At 53.3% G+C, this 19,379-nt stretch overlaps 1 protein-coding gene across 7 annotated transcripts in view; it reads right to left on the reverse strand.

Moving 5' to 3' along the window:
• Positions 1–19,379, reverse strand: part of TTLL4 (tubulin tyrosine ligase like 4) — a 45,214-nt gene that overhangs the window by 5,710 nt on the left and 20,125 nt on the right. For 2 of the 7 annotated variants that reach the window (XM_037912363.2, XM_037912362.2), the window contains exons 4-16: positions 17,974–18,037; positions 16,737–16,861; positions 15,585–15,695; positions 14,434–14,510; positions 13,291–13,485; positions 13,127–13,209; positions 9,678–9,806; positions 9,145–9,267; positions 7,169–7,267; positions 6,247–6,381; positions 5,057–5,194; positions 1,436–1,538; positions 26–236 (exon numbers count right to left, since the gene is read on the reverse strand). In XM_037912363.2, the coding sequence (XP_037768291.1) occupies positions 26–236; positions 1,436–1,538; positions 5,057–5,194; positions 6,247–6,381; positions 7,169–7,267; positions 9,145–9,267; positions 9,678–9,806; positions 13,127–13,209; positions 13,291–13,485; positions 14,434–14,510; positions 15,585–15,695; positions 16,737–16,861; positions 17,974–18,037 (1,593 nt within the window). The remainder of the gene's footprint in view (positions 1–25; positions 237–1,435; positions 1,539–5,056; positions 5,195–6,246; positions 6,382–7,168; positions 7,268–9,144; positions 9,268–9,677; positions 9,807–13,126; positions 13,210–13,290; positions 13,486–14,433; positions 14,511–15,584; positions 15,696–16,736; positions 16,862–17,973; positions 18,038–19,379) is intronic. The other 5 variants (XM_043525404.1, XM_037912364.2, XM_043525406.1 and 2 more) reach the window with 3 other exon arrangements.

The following is a 19,379-nucleotide window of genomic DNA, read 5'->3' on the forward strand; positions in this document are numbered from 1 at the left end:
GAGATCTCCGGGGGCAGCTGGTTACCTCTGGGTTTGTTCAAGTAATATTTCAGCTCCCACTGGGCCGTGAGGATGTTGAAGTAGCGCGGCTGCTCGAAGAAGCGCAGGTACCGCATGGCGATCCGGGTCGGGAACGCCCGCTCAAACTGCCCGCGCCGAGAAAACTCATCCTCTGTCTCCACCAGCACCCGCACGTCGTCCGGGGTCAGGATGTCCAGGATGGAGGAGTAGAAATCCTGCAGCGGAGAGTGCCCCAGGGTCACAAAGAGCTAGAGATTCCCATGCCCCTCCCTACTGCCCAGCCCCACGGTGCTTTTCACCCCGGGACCGCAGTGCACTGGACAGTGGATGTCCCTTGAGCAGCAGGCAGGTATTAAGGAGGGGGAAACTGAGGCACAGAGGTTAACTGCAGGATCCCAAAGGAGGCGTGGCAGAGCTGGGGACAGAGTCCCAATCCCCAAGTCCCCTGGTTAAACCTTCCCAACGGACATGAGACCCTGAGTAGCAGAGCCCACAGGAGACCAGCCCATGACGTACCACAGGCAGAGGAGAGGAGGGAGCGAGGGGCACCAGTGCCCGAGGACCCTGTCATGGAGGGCAATGCTGACATGAGATACACCCAGATGAACCTGGCAAGTGACCCACACACTGCAGAGGAAGGAGACAAACCCCCAAGATCTCTGCCACTCTGAGCTGTGGGAAAATTCCCTCCCCACCCCACATATGGAGATCAGCTAGACCCTGGGCATGTGAGCCGGAGCCAGCCAGCCACACCCCTGAGAGAGAGAATGCTCCGTGCCACCTCAGAGCCCTGCCCCTCCGTGCCCGATGCCCATCTCTAGACGTGGCTACCCCAATGCTTCAGAGGCAGGAGATTTAAAAAGCCCCCAGTATACATCCCTTCCTGACCCCTGCTGGTGGCTGACAAACCCTGAAGCATGAGCTTTAGGAACATCAGATACAAACCAGAAACAACCCCCAGGGCGGCTGAGCCCTGCCCCCACCATCACAAGCCACCCCTTTATACAGTCGCCCTCACAGGTCTGTCCTGCTCTCTCCTAGAACGAATTCATTGGTGGTCCAGGCGCCTGTCAGACAGCTCTCCCCCCGGGAGAACTACCGCGCTACATGGAGAGGTGGGACGTCAGGATGTAACCACTGCAAACGTAAAGCAAGTGGCATGAAAACAACTGTGGAGGGAACTGGGCTGTTCAATTTTTAGGCAAATAAAGGGTGAAAACCAGAAGTTCCTGAGAGGAGGCCCCATTTGACAAACTCGACTGAACCCCGATTGCCCCAGTCAGAGGGGATGCAGTGTGAAAAGGGGATAAACAGCAGGGGTCTGAAATTCGGGAACATGCCACAGTGCCAACTCGTCGGGGGGGCCAGACCGAAGCAGCTGCGGCGAGTGCTGGGGAAGAGCGGCGTCTCACACCTGATCAGGTAGCTTCTGTGTCAAGTAATAAGCTCGCTTCATCTTCTCTGCCGTGAACTGCTCCGGGGCCGACTTCAGCTTCTCCTTCGTGGTGCTGCTTAGACTAAGCAAAGGATATGTGTAATCAGTATTTCCCCACCGAAGGGCGAGCTCGGCCCAGTCAGCACTTCCTGCTTCCACCACGAACGCTTAGATCAGCAAGGAGACCCCTTCCACAGCATTGCCAAGATCACTGAACTATAGCAGCAGCCTAAGGGCCCCAGCGGCCTATCCTAGGAAGTGAAGAACCACCTCCCAGCCACCCGAAACAGCAGGGAGAAGTGGGGGAGAAAAGGGAGCTGCTGGATATGGAAAGTGGCCAGACCTGGTGTGATGTTATGAGTGTAAGGACCATATGAACTGGAACCATAAACTCCCTGAACATTAAATCTCACCAAATGAGGGTAAATCCATCCTCATCATCGTATCCACTCATTACACTCCACACCTGAACATAGCCATGATATGGACAACATACCCCCATATCTCAATGTCTGTACTTTGACCCGTTAACCTTTTACCCCCCAATCGGGGGGGGATATTGCAGATTATGTATTCCTTACGCCATCCGATCCTAAACCGAACTTTGCACCCCTTGATAATCTGTACCTTATTCCCTGATAACCAGAATTGTCTACGCTTAAACTCTGTACCGTTTTTTTTTTAATTTTAACATCTTAATAAAATTAATCTCTCACTGAAAAGTGACAGGGCCAGAAAGAGTTAATTAACTCACAGACTGACCTGACCCGTGGCTGAACTTTAAAGACTGGTTAGGAAGAGATGTAAATGACTAGCGCTTTGAAATGCAGCCGGCATTGTTAGAGGTAGAAGGGGAGATGTTTTTCAGGTCTTGTGATGTAAGCAAACAAGTCTTGTCTATTGCTATAGCTTTGATTCAAAGATCAAAAGAGGAATATTAACATTTAGGAAGACACCTGAGTGAAGCAGTATTGTCCTCTATGTCTCTTTGAAGGTTGTGATAACCTGCATCTGAACTGTTTAATGGATAAATTATCCTGTGCTAATTGCCATGATGTTTGGGAGAAGGAAAGTTAAGCCTATTGTTTTCTCAGGCCAAAAGGCTGCTGGAAATGTATAAAAACCTTGGGACACGATTCTTCTTCATCTCAGATCTGCTTTGGGTTTCAAGAGGGAAACCTTAAGCCATAAGGATTGAGATCCCCAGTCACTGACTGGAGTCACCCTGAACACGGACATTGGACTATAACCTCTGGACTATTTCTAAAAGGACTTTTGGCCACTACACACAGCAGAGATGAGTTTATCTGAACCTCAAGAATTGAACTCAAGTCTGTCTGCATATTGATCTTTTAACCAACACTCTCCCTTTTCTTTTTTAGTAAATTTTAGTTTAGTTAATAAGAGTTGACTGTAAGCGTGCATTTGGGGTAAGATCTAAGTTATTATTTGAGTTGGGTCAGGGGCTTGGTCCTTTGGGGTCAGGAGAACCTTTTCTTTTATATGATGAGATAAGATTTTCAGAGTTTATCATCATATGTTTGACAGGTGTGTCTGGATGGAGCCCTGAGGCTGGGCACTTTAAGGGAACTGCGTTGTTTGGACGTCTGAGTCACCAGGGAGGTATTATAGAAGGTGTTTTGTGCTGGCTGGGTAAATCTAAGTATTGGAATATCCACCAGCGTTTGTTTGCAGTTCCCCCTGATTGAGTGATCTCGGCTGGCTCTTGGTCACACCTGGGCTAACACTTGAGCAGTAGGGATCAGTTTTGGGCCTCCTCTGAGAGCTCCCCTAGCTCTGAGCTTGGGGCATTGGTTCAGACCCAGAGGCCAGCGACTGAACGACTAAGGTCACCACCGAGGGATTCCAAGCGCCCCCCGGCTCAGGAGTTCTAACAAGAGCACGTGGCCAGGTGGGATTTGAACAGCAGAGGAGGAGAAACACTGAATATGAACTGAGCAGAGATTCAGCCTAAACGGAAATGGCAGGAACCTGCTGCGTAACTCTTATGATTAGCTGCTGACAGCAATGACACGAAACATTTCGAGGTTCTTTTTGATACCAATGTTGGGAGATGCGTGGCTGCTCCTGCAATAGTAAAATGCTGCATTTAGTGAGGTACAGACCGTATATTGAACAGCCACGAGTATGCAAGAAATTGGCCCTGTTTTTGCTCTAGCCAGCCCGTGGCCGTGGGAGTGTGGGGGCTGGGGGGCACCGCGGGTACCTGAGCATGCCTCACAAAGCAGCTGGCAGAAAGAAGAGCTGGAAGTAAATCCATTTGATCACCCCTCCTTGGCTGTTCACCCCGGTTACGTTTGGAGGCAGGGATAGTTCTCGCATCGCCTTCCCCTTTACTAAAAGCCAAAGGGAAGGGCTGCAGATCTGTGCGGGAGCCGTAATAAAGCACCTCGCCCATCTCAGACAGACCAGCAGCCGGTGACCGGGGGACAGTCCCTGAACACAGACTGGTGACAGCATATTCAGAGGTGCAGGTCAAGTGATGAACAGCAGAGACTCCTGCAAACTGAACCAGGCACAACTGCCCCTGTGAACTTGCAGTTACAGCCACAACGGCCTGTTTTGCACGGACACTTAACGCTTGGACCTGTGCCCATTGGTAGCCACTTCCAGGGACAACAGGGTCCAGACTGGCCAGAGGGACGGCCAGTGCCCGGGATCATCTCCCCTCCTTGACAGCCTTCTGTGGTCGCAAGAGCGCTCAGACGCAGCAAGGAACCTCCCCTCCCCCGCCAGGAAGAGGAAACGTTGAATGTGGTGACAGCACCAAGAGCAACCATCCTCTCCGAGGGACGGATATGCAGATCAGGCCCCGGATGCACTGAACCTGATCACGCTGCGGCTCGTGGGAACACAGGGCAAATCTGCCGTGGTGCCTCTCTGGGCCCACGAAGGCCTTTGAGGGTTTACAATGGAAATGCCTGCCAGGAAGTCTAGGGGCTAGTTACACACAGCGTGGCTCCACCAATAGGAGGATGCTCACAGGTAATGGAGCATGCTGGGACCGGTGCACTGCAGGCTGCCCCTGCGGGTTAAGATCAGGGCAGCTGCAGGCCACGTTCCCACGGGTCAGCCTAGGGTTACCAACTTTAATATTTAAAAACCGGACACTCTAGCAAGAGGGCCCCAAAGCCCAGCCCCCCATTCATTCCTCTTCCCCCTACCCCGTCACTCACTGCTTCCCCCTCCCCTCTGCCCAGGTCGGGAGGGACTGGCCTGTGCAGCTGGGCTGGGAGCTGCAGCTGCCCGACACAGGTAGGAGGCAGCCCCAGCTGAGTATGGGCAGGTGCAGGCGAGGAGCCAGAGCCTCTCCCAACCACAGTAACCAGACTTGGGCGTCTGGTCAGTATTTCTGACCGGACACTGTCAGATCCCCTGTTCAATCAGACTTTACGGTCAAAAACTGGGCACCTGGCAACCCAAGGTCAGCCTTGATTTAGACTGTCAGCATGGCTTAGAGCCTCGGGGGGAGGGGGAGGGAATGCCATGGAGCATCTGCAGCTGGGCATGTCCATCCCTGCTAGAGGGTCTGGAAGGAAGAGGCCACATAGCCAGGCCCTTCTCAAGCCTCGCCCTGACCTGATGGCGGAGCTGCTGGCACTCCCTGAGCCTGATGCCACGTCGTCCAGGTTGGGAAGAACAAAGCCAGCCAGGTTGAGGAGATCCCGGATCATCTGGCCCTTGATGCTCACGTCCAGCGGCGAGTTGGAATGGAGGCTGCGAGGAAATCAAACGGACCTGTCTGAGCTCCAGGAGCCGTGCCCGCCTCCCCCAGCTGGAGAGCCATTCATGGGGCTTGTCTGGGTTCAGTTTGATTGAATGCTGGTGGCAGCTACGAAATCAACAAACCTGGGGACTAGCGCCCCGTCTCCACGGAGCAAGGGACAGCACAGGCAGCCTCACTGCCTTGAACTCATGTGCCTCAACTCGCCCTAGACAGAGCCCTGCCTGGTCAGCCTCGGGGTTTCTCTGCTGAGGACGCTGACTAAGGGGGAGGACTGGTGCCCTGGCATCCATTAAAAACCGGAAGCACCCATTCCTTTCCCTGGTGTCAGCGGGCAGCTGCAAGACCATTGTCACTTTCGCTTCTGCTGTCTGGAACGTAGGAGCTGCCGAGCCACCTCTGACCCACCGCTTCATCTAGCCCCGTCTGCTACTTCAGGATGCATCAGCGAAAGCCAGGCCGGTCATGTAGGCAGGGAATTCCTTCGGGACCCAATGGCCAGGCGCTTAGCTCACAGAGCAGGAGGGCTTCCCAGCTGCATGCAGTGGAGGCATTCTGCTCCCCGTGACCTACAGACATCTACGCTCGTCAGGTCTAACTAGGCCACAGCCTTGTTGCCCAGTCCCCTGGGGGTATGAGACGCAGCCCTGCTCCGGTCCCTCGCGGAGCCTCAAACAATGCAGCGCCTTCCTTTGAGCGGACGGATTAGGTAAGGGGAGTCAGGGTGCTCCCACTTAAAGAACGGATGGGTCGGCATCACTACCAGGGCACGTCTCCAATTGCAGAGGTCTAGGACCCCAGAGTCAGGAGTGAGCACCCCAGTTCTTACGAGGCGACTGGCTCGCCCAACCCCAGCGGCGGGGCACCAGAGAAAGCTGCTAGGACCAAGAACACACAGGAAGAGTCCATGCTCCTACAACACGAAGCAGGGTTCGACGAACGGCAGCGTGGTCTTTGATCGCAGACAGGGGCACGGGGCTAGCTAGGGAGCTGGCACACAAGGGTCACCCCCGCCCAGCGACGCAGGGGATCGCCAGCGGCCTACCTGGGGGAGATGTTCACTTCCAAGATCCAAGGCTTGAGGTTCTCGTCCAGCATGACATCGAAGCCGAAGAGCTCGTGGCAGCAGTACGGATGCCGCACGTACATTCTCACCAGGCTGTTCACGTAGGGCTCGGACCTGACGGCAGGGGAGCAGACGCTTGGTGTCGGACGGGTAGGCCACTCGCACGTTCCCAGCTGTCTCACTGCTGCTGGGCATTACTCCCCAGGTGTTTCAACGCACCCTCTGGGAGCAGAATTAATGCCAGGCCAGCCCCATGTGGAGCAGCAGTGCAGCACGCCACCACGCCTGGGGCTGAAGTCAGGTCCCGAGCGATCCCCCCAGAGCAGATCTGCAAGAAGCCATGTCCAGGCCCAGGCTGGGAGGATCTGCTTTAAGAATAAGATTCCCCCAGCACGAGAGAACTTTTCTTCCTGCCTCCTTCCCCACCCAGAGAGGGGTCAGGGCAGCTAAGCAGAGAAACGAAGCACTCGAAGGCCTTGTCCCCTGCTGTGCACACAAGGTCACGTACTCACAGAGGTTTCTCTCCACTCAGTGCATGGTGGGAAGGGCCACGTGCCTTCCAGCAGGTGCCATGGAGAGGAGAAAATACACCCACCCCTTGGTTGTACCGAGAACCAGTCCTGACAGATTTGCCGCAGGAAGCAGAGAGAGGTGGGATCCAAACTTCCCAAAGGGCGGCTTGGATCCAGTTGGTGGGTCCAGCCCCATCGCTAGATGGCCATTGGTCTCTGGCTGCTATTGTGGCTTTGAGGACAGAGCTGGATATAGGGAGGGCTCTGGCGAGAAAGCCAAGAGACAGGGGCTTTCAAGCACAGTAGGGTCAAGGAAGAAGGGGTCTGCAAACAGCCCCAGCTGCTGTGGACTCTCCTGCAGAGAGGCTGGGAGGGGCCCCAGGACTCACGCAATGATTGTTTTGATAACGATGTCCTTGATCTTCTCCCAGATGGCCTCGCTGTTGACCCCCTTTTGGCTCAGGTAGCTCCAAAGCGCTTTCAGTGCCCTGTGGAGACAGAGAGCAAAGGGAGGTCACCAGATCCAGCCCTGCCTCCCAGCATTCCCTTCAGCCCCAGCACATCAGAGGTTAAAGGGAGCTGCTTCCCTGCTCTTAGCTAGGTCCCAATGACCCCGGAGCCATGGTGGGGCACCTTACCAGGAAACGATCAATGCTGGGCAACCAGGGGGAAGGGCCAGTGCCCCCTTCCCAGAATGAGAGCCCCAAACCCTCCCCTTCCTGCAGGCAGCTGCCCTCCGATTCTGGCTGCTGCCCTTGCTGGGTGAGACCAAAGAACTGATGAGAACTAGACATGTACCACGCTCTTAGCAGGACACCCCAAAGCAACCACTTGACAGGGGTGTCCCTTGCTGGACCAGGCCTCGCACAAAACTCTCCCTCCAGTATTCCTTCCCGAGCCAGCTACCAGGCTCCAGCTAGATTCCAAGAACAGACATTTCTGAGCCAAAGCAGTGTCTGCAAGGCTGTATGGGTGAGGGAAACAGGAGCCCCTGGGCGTTTGGAGATTCCCACACCACACCCAGCAGGGCAGGAAACAGACCAGCCCATCCAGATGCTCAGCCAGGGGCCCTCAAACTCTGTTCAGTGATGGCCCCGTTGGCAAGGGGTCAGGAACCCAAAGGTTACGTCATGCGGCGGAGAGGGGGAAGGTTCCCATCGCCTTCATCTTTAACATGGCCACTGCAGGTCTCAGGGCGCAACGCTGCAGCTCTCGGGCTGGGCAGCACGTGGCATCATGCACCATTTATCTGTAATGCTGCCAAGGCCTCGGACCCCAGTGCCTGTACCCAGACAGGAACAGCCTGGCATCCTGGGAACTCGTCACTTGGGGGACACTGCTGTACGGTGGGGGAGAGCAGCCAATGGACACATCGGAGAACACCCACAGGCAGAACCACCCCTCCCCCCACTTTGGGGTGCAGCCCTGCTCGGAAGGGATTAGAAAGATCTCCCCAGTGCTGCCCCCTGCAGTCAGGCAGGGGTGGCAACGTAACAGACAAACGTGGCATCACTGCTCCTCTGAGCCCGGCAGACCCAGCACAGTGACGGGAGGGGCCTGGATCCCCATCAGCCCGGCAGAGCTGGCCCAGCGCCCGGGGAAGGGGGCCGGGGGGCTGGAGCCTCATGCATCAGAATTGTTAAGCAAGTTCCAATGGCACAGCCAAATTCTGCCCCCAGAAATACACCCACTCCCCAGAATGCTCTGTTCCACCTCTGTACCCCAAATTGTGGACGCTGGGAGTGGAGAGGTGAATGGAGACAGAGTCTGAAGACAGCAGGGTTGCACCGATGTCAGTTAGGCAGAAAACGACTGGCAGAATCTCTTCTATAGGGGATGATTCACGAGCCAGACAGAACCCAGCATCTGAGCCTCAGATTCCAGGGAGAGTCAGTCGGGGTGGCAGCGAGGAGGAGGTTTTTATACGTAACCCAAACATGGTGTCAATGGGGCCATTCTGAGAGACTCTGCAGAGCAGAACTGAAAGGTAAAAGCCCTGGAGCGGCAGCAGAGCGTTGCGTCACTCAGTGGGGCAGGCATCTTTTAGTGAGTCGTGTGACACATGTGATCTAGGGGACCGAGCCCCGAGCCGGACTCAGGAGACCCAGGTTCTAGTCCCAGCTCAACCAGTGACCCTCCCCCACAACCTTGGCCAGCCCGCTTGCCCGCTCCCTGCCTCAGTTTCCCCACCTAAAACAGGGATGCTGCTGCTGCACCCTGGCAAAGCGCTCTGAGCTCCGTACACAGAAGCAGGATATAAATGCTCCTAGCAGCACAATACCACTCAGTGAACCAGAGTGCAGCGAAGGGGAGCTGCCCTTGCCCTGGTCTCTGCCAATGCCAGGCACCGCCCCCCAGCCCCTACCATTTGTGCCCTTGACAAGCGGTCTCGTCCGAGTTGGATTTGTACTCTGCGTTCTTCTTGTTCACGCTGTAGTTGGTCAGGTGCATGAACTTGTTGCTGAGGCTCTTCATGGAGGAGGAATATCTGGCCCGGGGAGAAAGACAACGAACAGCCAATCGGATACTGAGCCAGGTACTGCCGATAGGCGCGGGGCTGGCAGCCCGAACTCCATTCCAATGCCAGCTCCAACACAACCTTGCTGCCTCCCTCCCAGGAGGGCACACTAACGGCCCTTCTGCCCACCGCCCACGGGGGCTCAGCGCCAGGGGCACAAGAGAACACTGTCTCCGATGGCCCCGAGCACCCGCAGTTGTGATCTCTTCGCTGCACATGGGGCTGCCAGCATCCCCCTCCCAGAATCGAACCTATCAACACAAGCTGCGTCCCGCTAGGGGAGCGGCTAACACGCTGTAAGCACGGTGTGTCGAACGGCTCCCGCCTGCGGAGCCCACCACGGCCACCCCCATGCAGACAGTGCTCCCCCGGGGACCTACTTGCAGCTGGCAAAGCGCACTAATCCGTCTTTGAACAAGTAGATCCTGAGGGGATCGTAGCAAGTGACGTAAACATAAATCCTCAGGTCAAACTTGCTCCCGCCAATGAGGTAAGGCTTGTGCAAGTACCTGCAAAGAACAAGAGAGCCAGGTGAGTGGGATAAACTCTGTATGGCACAGGAGGGGGCTTCCCTGATCATTGCTGCAGGAGACGCAGCATCTCGGTGCTGGGAGAAGGCCTGGCAGCAGCAGCTGGTGGGCGCAGCACCGAGAATCACTGCCCAAATAATGCAATTCGAGGACTGAGCTTTCCACAAGGGAGACCCTGCAGTCCTATAGTTTCCATTCTGAGCCCTGTTTTGAACCAATCTGCCTTAAAACAAATCCAATCTGCATGAGCTTTCTTACTAATGGAGGAGGCAGCAGGGAGGTTAATTGCACAAGGCATTTAGGAGATAAGAGCTTAGGGAAGGAGACGTTTTTCACACTTGTAAGTTGGTGAACGTTGCAAAGGGCTACCTCCGACACAGAGCGGGCTGCAAACTCCCGGCTCAGTTTGGGGAGGAAAGCTGGTGGGGAATTTCCCATCAGAAATGCCCTTTTTGCAAAAATCAAAATTTTCCAGGGGGGAAATTTCAATTTTGCTGTAACATTTTGATCTTCCACTGGAAAAAACTGAAACCATGGTTCTTCATCTGGAAGTTTCTTGTCAATTTCTGCCAAGGGGTGACCGTGAAATTGACCAAGTCCTTCCAGGCAGGCAGCCAGCCAGCTGAAGGATTCTGTTTTGGTTCTCCTGGCAATCTTTTCCTTCAAAAATTTCACATTTTTGAATTTTTATCCCAATTTGGGATGGAAAATTTTTCAAAACCATGGAACTTTTCGCTGGAACAAATTTCTGTTTTCCAGCCAGTTCCATTTCAGCCTTGCGGGGAAGTTTCGCAGTGATTTGCCTACAGAATTCACAGCTTTGCTGGCTGGAGCAGAAAGCCACCAGGACTACACTACAACAGATCTGTATTTCACAGGGGGAGAACTGAAGTTGGAGCTTCTGCCAGGCAGATTATCTGAGGCTGGTGCTGGAAGAAATGATTTCAGTGTTTGCCACAAACTGTTTCACACAGAGGAAGGTTTCCTCCAAGTATGTTTCGGGAAGAAGCTCTGCAAAGGGAATAATGTCCCTGCGGCCCTGCTCTCTAACTACATGACAGACCCACTGAATGATCAACAGGAGAACAAAGCGTCCAACGGTTATGTTAATTCTTCAGTAGGAATAAAGGTTTCCTGAGCTATATAGGAAAGATAGGAAGTATAGCAAGAGACCACCGCGGCTCAACCAGGAGATCTTCAATGATCTAAAAATCAAAAAGAGTCCTACAAAAAGTGTAAACTAGGTGAAATTATAAAGGATGAATATAAACAAATAACACAAGTATGCAGGGACAAAATTAGAAAGGCTAAGGCACAAAACGAGATCAAACTAGCTAGAGACATAAAGAGTAACAAGAAAACATCCTACAAATACATTAGAAGCCAGAAGACAACCAAGGGCAGGGTAGGCCCATTACTCAATGAGGGGGAGGGGGGGGGGGAGAAAACAACAGAAATTGTGGAAATGGCAGAGGTGCTTAATGACTTCTGTGTTTCGGTTTTCACCAAGAAGGTTGGTGGCAATTGGACGTCTAAAGTAGTGAATGCAAGTTAAAATGAGGTAGGATTAGAGGCTAAAATAGGGAAAGAACAAGTTAAAAATTACTTAGACAAGTTAGATGTCTTCAAGTCACCAGAGCCTGACGAAATGCATCCTAGAATACTCAAGGCGCTAATGGAGGAGATATCGGCACCATTAGTGATTATCTTTGAAAAGTCATGGAAGACGAGAGAGACTCCACAAGACTGGAAAAGGGCAAATCTAGTGCCCATCTACAAAAAGGGAAATAAGGACAGCCGGGGAATTACAGACTTCTGTACCCGGCAAGATAATGGAGCAAATAATAAAGCAATCAATTTGCAAACATCTAGAAGATAATGAGGAGATAAGTAAGAGTCAGCATGGATTTGTCAAGAACAAATCATGTCAGACCAACCTGATAGCTTTCTTTGACAGGGTAACAAGGCTTGTGGAGGAAGCGGTAGACGTGGTTTATCTTGACTTTAGTAAGGCTTTTGATACAGTCTCGCATGACCTTCTCATAAACAAACTAGGGAAATGCAACCTTGATGGAGCTACTATAAAGTGGGTGTATAACTCGTTGGAAAACCGTTCCCAGAGAGTAGTTATCAGTGGTTCACAGTCAAGCTGGAAGGGCATAACGAGTGGGGCCCCGCAGGGATCAGTTCTGGGTCTGGTTCTGTTCAATATCTTCATCAATGATTTAGATAATGGCATAGAGAATACACTTATAAAGTCTGCGGATGATACCAAGCAGGGAGGGGTTGCAAGTGCTTTGGAGGATAGGATTAAAATTCAAAATGATCTGGACAAACTGGAAAAATGGTCTGAAGTAAATAGGATGAAATTCAATAAGGACAAATACAAAGTACTCCACTTAGAAAGGAACAATCAGGTGCACACATATAAAATAGGAATGACTGCCTAGGAAGGAGCACTGAGGAAAGGGGTCTGGGGGTCACAGTCAACCACAAGCTAAATATGAGTCAGCAGTGTAACACTGTTGCAAAACAAGCGAACACCATTCTGGGATGTATCAGCAGGATTGTTGTAAGCAAGACATGAGAAGATAGCAGCTGGCCGACTGGCAGTAACAGCCAGCAGCTGGCCGAGTTTATCACAGAGCCCTGCCTGCGGAGCCAGGTTAGGAGGCAGGATGGGGAGTGGACCGATCGAGTGATGCACATGGGGCTGCTAGAGGGACACAGACTGCGGTTCAGAAGGGCTAGTGCGGGGGCAGACTGGGCCACAGGCTCAGGAGCTAGTGGGGTGCCAGCATTGAGCCAGGGCAGATGTGCCTCACTGAAGGAGAGGCTAGGGGTCAGCCAGGGTCTGCATGGGGAAGGCTCCCCAACTCCCTAAAAATCCCCTTCCCCTAAAAAAACCTGTTCCATACTCCTCCCACCCACCCCCAACAGCCCTTCAGGTTCATTCCCAGGCTCCTTCCCTGAGAGGGAGGAGGGGGGCAGGAAATAGAGTTCTGTATGTAGTTTTCATGAATTATTATTTAGAGTTCTGTATTAATAAGCCTAGTAAGGAATCTATTTGTCAAAAGAATTTCCTGAATCTTTTTTGTTGTCTGTATTGTGCCGACAGGTTTGAAATTACCAAAATAACTAAAACTGGCGTGATTATAGGGTGTTATTTTGACATATAAAATATGCAGAATTTGAAAATCTTGTGCGCAGAACTGTTAATGTTTTGGCACAGAATTCCCCTGGGAATGTCTGTTTGCAACCTGCTCTTAGCAAAGGACGCTTGGAAAGGTTCAACTCACCTTTGCACCAGCAGCGGTCTCCTCTTGGGCAGCTGGCTCCATTTGTGGATGACCTGGATCCCAATGCCCCTGGCTGACGCCGGCTGGAAAACACACCAGAGGCCATCAGTTTATCTGGCTGTAGCGGCAGCAGGGTAAGTCACTTGGCCCCGCTTGGTTCTTACTGGTTTTACGATCCACTTCTGGCGGCTACCACTCTCCTCCCAGGCCTTCCTCAGCAGCTTGATGTCCTGGGGCAGGATGAAGGACTGGGGGAAGAAGTTAAACTCCTTCTTGCCGAAACGAGCCTGCATCTTTGACAGGTTGCGCCACAGACGATCCTTCCTCCCGATTTGAAATGAGCCAGGGAAGTGGTTTAACTGGGAGAGAACCAAACGAACAGCAGTAAAGAGGTGTCCTTTTGCGGCCACATCCCTGCCTTCCCCCTCCACACTGCCCCTATGCATGGGATACCCTCCCTCCCTCTCCTTCAAGCCCCCCCGGCCCCCAAGCAAGGTCAGCATGAACTAACCATCTCATGCCATTTTATGGCTAGCACTTCAAGGCCTAAAAATACTGTATCTACTTGAACTAGGCCTCTCCTGGTGATGTGCATGTCTATGGGGCAAAGCGTTACGTGCACCTACGGCAACCAAGCCGGCAGAAGCCCAAAGCCTAAGCAGCACCCTTGGCAGACATTTATCCACTTTCTTAGCTCCCCTTACTCCCTGTATTCGTCCAGTCCGCACCAGGGTGGTATCTGGATCCAGCTCAGGCTGACCACACAGAAGCTAGAACCCCACAAGCCTCATTGCAAACACAGCCCTGAGCCAACGTGAACAGAGGGGCTTGGTGTCAAAGGGGGCAGGGGGTCAGCGCAGGAGACGGGCAACTCTGCAGCCCTGGGTTCAAATCCTGGATTCAGCCACAAAACCGATGAGTTTGGAGATTTCACCCAACAAGGATCAGACTAGATGTGCATGGCACATAGTAAAACGGGTCCCCCTTGCTCTACCCTCCCCTCAGACACCCCCCCCAACTGCATCTTCCTCCACTACCCTTTGCCCAGCATCAGTTGCAAGGATCTCGGAGCGCAGCTGTTACAGAGGGAGCTCCTGGCTGCGTTAGGTCTGTCAGGGTTCACTTCTCCTCTCCCAGGAAGAGAAGCACATATTACTGCAGGAGTTTTGGGGAAGTGGTCTCGATACTGCACACCATAAAGGTACCACCCTGGCCGAGTTCCTCGGCCCGTAGCAATGGGTATCCAAGGAAGCGCATGCAGCTCGGCCAGACGGCATTGCATGCACTGAGCCCCGACGCTTTCATACCTTCTGATGCTCCTTAATGGCTCGGAAGCCAGGTGACTTCATGTGATGGCCCCAGCAGCCCAACCAGTCACTGCTTTCTGGAGGAGATTAGACAAAATTGGGGACCAAATTCACCACCTGCCCAGATTTCATCTTAAACAAGAATGCGGGATCATTCTCCCCAACTCACCCCTGAGGGGCAGGATTGAGAGGCCTAGACAGTGCCAGCAGGAAGCAGGCATGCATGCTACTGACACCCCTCCGGCTCTGCCAAGCCAACCATGTTGGCTAGGCTCCAGCTTTTCTAGGTGGCTAGTTTCCCTGTGAAGCTATCACTGGTGCAGAACACCCTGCACTGAGCACACAGACTGCACCTCTCATCTTCAAAGCACCACACATACATTAGTGAATTAATTCCCACAGCAACTCGGGGAGGCAGATAACTAACCAGACCCCTTTTTACCGACGGGGAAACTGAGGCAGGGAGGTTAGCGTCCTGCCCAAAGCGAATGGGAGGCAGTGGGAGAATACAGGACTTCTTGGCTTCCTCTCCACTATACTACAGAGCCTCTTTGCTGGCATCTTGTTATAATCCCTATGCACCGGGCTGAGGACAGGTGTCCTGACACAAGTAGGAGCCCTGCAGCTAGACTGGTCAAAGCCTGGCAGGACACACTGTAGGGGGGAAGATGGGCTGAATGATCTAAGGCGGCTTCTCCCTGCCCCCTCATTTCAGACTTGCACGTCAGCAGGAGCTCAGTGCTCATGAGTTACACCCATCTAACCAGACGCGACCGCTTCCCCAGCGCGCAGAGGGAACGAACCACTGAGCTAGGAGACGCAGGAGGACTCACAATCACCTCTCCCAGCCCTGGGCATGTCAAGCAGAAACAGCTAGCGAAGCCATCCTCTGCGAAGACCTTCGCGGCGTTGGCGACGTGGCTGAGGGGCTAGGCCGAGACCATTACGTGTATTCTCCTGCCACCTAACCGAATTCTAGTCTCCAGCAGCGAAAAGGCCAACGCAGGCCCAGAGCAGAACTGCCCTCGGTTTCCCCCTTTGTGAGCAGCAGGATGAGACGTGGGAGGGATGAGACGCTTTCCCCTCCAGGCTGGGAGAGGGAGCTCACCATGGTCCCACAGTCTCAGCGCCTGTCAACTCAGCCGACTTACTCTTGCTGACTTTGAAGTGGGACCTGCCGATGGTTTGCTTCACGATGTTGGGGGTGACGGTGCTCATCTTCCATCGCAGCAGCTTCCTCTGCTCCCAGGGGAGCTTCTCCACTGGCAGGGAAAGAAGTGATTGCAAACGTCCGGGATGATGGGAAAACAAGAGCTCACCTTTCTGTAGCCCCTTCTGTCCTGAAGGAACCCAGATGCCTTTACAAGCTTACCCTGAGGGGTGAATCGGGGCTAGCTGATTGACAGCCTGGGAGGAAAGGTGAAGCAGAGCTCTATACTTAGCTCAGACCACAGAAAGCTCAAGCAGGTAAAGTTATTACAGGAGGGCAAGGACTGGAGGGTGATAACTGAAGGGAATGGAGCGGGGAGAGTACCACCCAGCAGGGCTCGATCCCTTCCGTCTAACGGACCAATCCCTCTCGTGCCGGAGACCCTCAGAGCAAATGCCCCTTGTTCTCCCACGCTGGGAAGACTGCAGACAGCTTCTCCATGTTCTTAAGCCCGCTACAGCACTTGGACCCTTCCAAGCAGGGGATGGGCTGCCAGTTACCCCGGAGCTCTGCCCACGAGTACGTCTAATATCTTCTCTCTTCCCGTTGGCTAACACTCTAGGGACTGCGATCCCAGCACTGACCAGCCAGTTGTCTGGATCAGCAGCCTCTGGAAGCTGGAACGGTCAGATCTTCAGAGAAAGGAGCAAGACCCCCTGGAATGAAATTAACTCTGCAAAGGGGGAGAGCTGCATTCTTGGCACCACCTCATGATCAGCTGCTGCCCCGAGGCACAGAAGGCTCCCCCTCTCCAACCTCACTGCAGACGTTCTTAACCACAACCATTTCTAACCTCTTTGGGTATTTTAACCCTGCATAACTGTTTGCCTCAATAACATGGGGCAGGGAGTTCCACCAGCTTTAAGAATTAACCCGTGGAGGTGGTCATTTTAGTTTATTCCTTTAATTTCACAGAGGGGGTTACTTGTTCTTTTATCCCGGGATGAGAAGGGAGCACCTAACTGGCATTACTGTGCCACCATTCACTCCAGCCCTCCACTACTTCCGGTTCCTTCCACTCCCGGCCCGTGCTCATGGCTCCTCCCTGCCCCTTTCTGCTCTCAGCACTCAGAGGTGCTCAAACCCAGTTCACCTTTCTCATCCCGAGTACTGAAGTAGATGGTTGGAGGCACGGTGGGGAATAAACTGCATATGAGAGCTGGTTTGAGGATTCGTTCTTGGGCCTCAAGTGGCTGGGTCAAACACTCAATACAATTCCTGGAAAATAAGGGAGGGAGGGTCAGAAGGCTGGACTGTTTTGAGACAAGGGACGAGGCACTGACAACAGGTCCAGAGAAACGGGCATCCCCCGGTACAGCTCCCCGGCGGCCTCTCTCAATACCAGCTCCCTGCAATTCACCCCCAGGGGCTCAGAGATTCCGTGACGCAACCGGCACCATGAAGGGATCTAAGGCTCTGAGGCCGGTCGCGGAGAGGCTGAGCTGTTTCTGCTCCAGGGCAGCAAGGAAGCCTAGCTGATAGAAAGGGAAGGGTCAGGTGGAACTCCATTGTCCTGACTGGAGGGGGAAGCTACCCCAAAGTGATCTGCACTCCCTAGATCTGCCCCTGTACAGCTGCCAGCCCGGGACAAAGCCAGCCCTCCCAATCCGCCAACCGCAGGGACGTTACACTCTCGCAGGGCGTGGCTGTCCCTCCTATCAGGAGTTTTCACCCCTCACTCGAGGACACCTGCAGCAACCGACTCCAGCAGCTTTCCTGTGCTCCATTTCCTGAGTGAGTTTAGTGATGGCGGAAGGCATCCCACTGAGAGCCCTGGAGCACGAGGCCCAGGTTAGCCGCACAGGCTGTGTCAGAGCAAGCGCCCCTCTTCCTGCCAGGGGGCCATTTCCGAGGGCTTAGAGGAACGCGCTGTCTCCATGGCCTAGTCGCTCCCTGATGCAGGAGCCCAGGGGCCAAGCAGGGCCAGGCACTTCGGCCATTTGTGACATTCAGACTGGTCCCTTAGACACTGGAGCGAGGTGCCTGGCAACCCAGCTCCTTTGCCAGAGGCCAGGCAGCTGTCAGAGAGCCGCAACTAAGTCCAGCTGGGGCAAATCCCAACCTGTGCCCAGGAGTAACGAAGGGATAGGAGTGAACTGAAGACAGGTGCTTTACCCTGCAGCTAGCGAACAGGTGTTTCTCGTTAAACGTATTTGCAGACTAGTCTGTATTGGGGACAGAATGCCTCCAATCAGCTGACTTTGATTTGAAATCCAGTCACTACATGTACTCTGTATCCTACACCAAAATGGCTTCCCTCTGCCAAGGGGCCAAGCGCCTGCCCGAGACACCAACCACTCTGCTGTTGGACCCCGTTTAGAGCAACTAACCTGGAAATTAGAGCCACAGAGCCATTGGGCGATAAACCTGTGACGGAGGAGCTGTCTGACTCGCCTGCAGGAGGAGGAGAGACTAAATTAGACAAGGACTGGGGATGTTGTTGGAGATGAGGGAAAGAGTCTGAAACCCAAGGACCACCAATGCTCTTCACAGCCTCCCTCAACGCCCCCAAGCAGTCATAGGAAACTGGCCAGATGGGCTACGCACAGGGGTTTCAAACGATCCCTGTTCAATGCCCCACAGGGCCTGCAATTACAACCAGCCAAACACCAGTTCTAATTCTGGGGCAGAGAATCCCAGATCCTGGTGTGACATTCTGCACCCATATTCACCATAGTGATAGGAATAGGATAGATCTTCTACAACCTATGTCATGTAAAGTGTCAATGGAAAAGTTATGGTTTGCTGAATAGGATTTTCCTATTTGAATGCATGTATCATTTTTGTATCTGAAGTTATGAATACTGACTATGTGCGTGTATTTAGGTGTTTGCTCCTGGGTAACACCCACAAGGGGGGGCACATTCAGCCTAGCCAGCACATTGTGAATGGACTATCCAAAGTTAATGGTTCGTCAGCAGACAACGGGCCATGGAAAGCCTTAGCCTCACCTAATATCTCCATTTTGGTACCTGTATTTTTCCACAAAATGGGCTGGCAGCTTGGCTTTAAACAAAGGGGTTCCTGCCATATGGAATAAGCTATAAAAGGGAGACGTGACATCACCATGGGGCCTCAATCCCCTCCCCACACTCCACCTGGAAACACCTGAGGAACAAAGACGGAACTGGGGGAAGTGCTGGTCCCAGACTGGAAAGAAGGAAGCCTGCTTATGTATGAAACACTGGTGGACTTTTGTCTATCTGACCGGGTGAGACGTTGCTTAATTCAAACCCTATTTAGTATATTAGGCTTGGATTGCGGTTTTGTGTATTTGCTAGGTAATCTGCTTTGATCTGTCTGCTACCCCTCAGAATCCCTTATTAGCGCTCTTTCTTTAGTTAATAAACCAGTTTTACATTTTACCAAAAGCCGTGCGGTTTGAGTGAAGTGCTTGGGGAAAAATCTCTGCCCAGGGACCAGAGTTGGGGCACGTCCACTTCCTTTGGAGAAGTGGAGAGCTGGGTAATAACTCAGACACTGGTCAGGCTTTTGACCAGGGCAGAACAGTACAGCTCCGGGGTCCTAGGCTAGGGAGCTGGGGGTTTTCTGGCTGGAGCCTCACTCTATTGGCAGCTCTTGAGTGGCTGAGGAGAAGCCTTCATGTACCTGCAGCTGGGTGTGTCCCTGCTTGTGTGAGCACAGCTCTTGGAGGGGACCGCAGTTTGTCACAGCATCCCGGGGTGAGAGGGAGCCCCAGCTGGTGAAACAGAGGGCTCAGTGGCACCCCAGTTCC

The sequence above is a fragment of the Chelonia mydas genome, chromosome 11, assembly GCF_015237465.2.
Source record: "Chelonia mydas isolate rCheMyd1 chromosome 11, rCheMyd1.pri.v2, whole genome shotgun sequence".
NCBI lineage: Eukaryota > Metazoa > Chordata > Testudines > Cheloniidae > Chelonia > Chelonia mydas.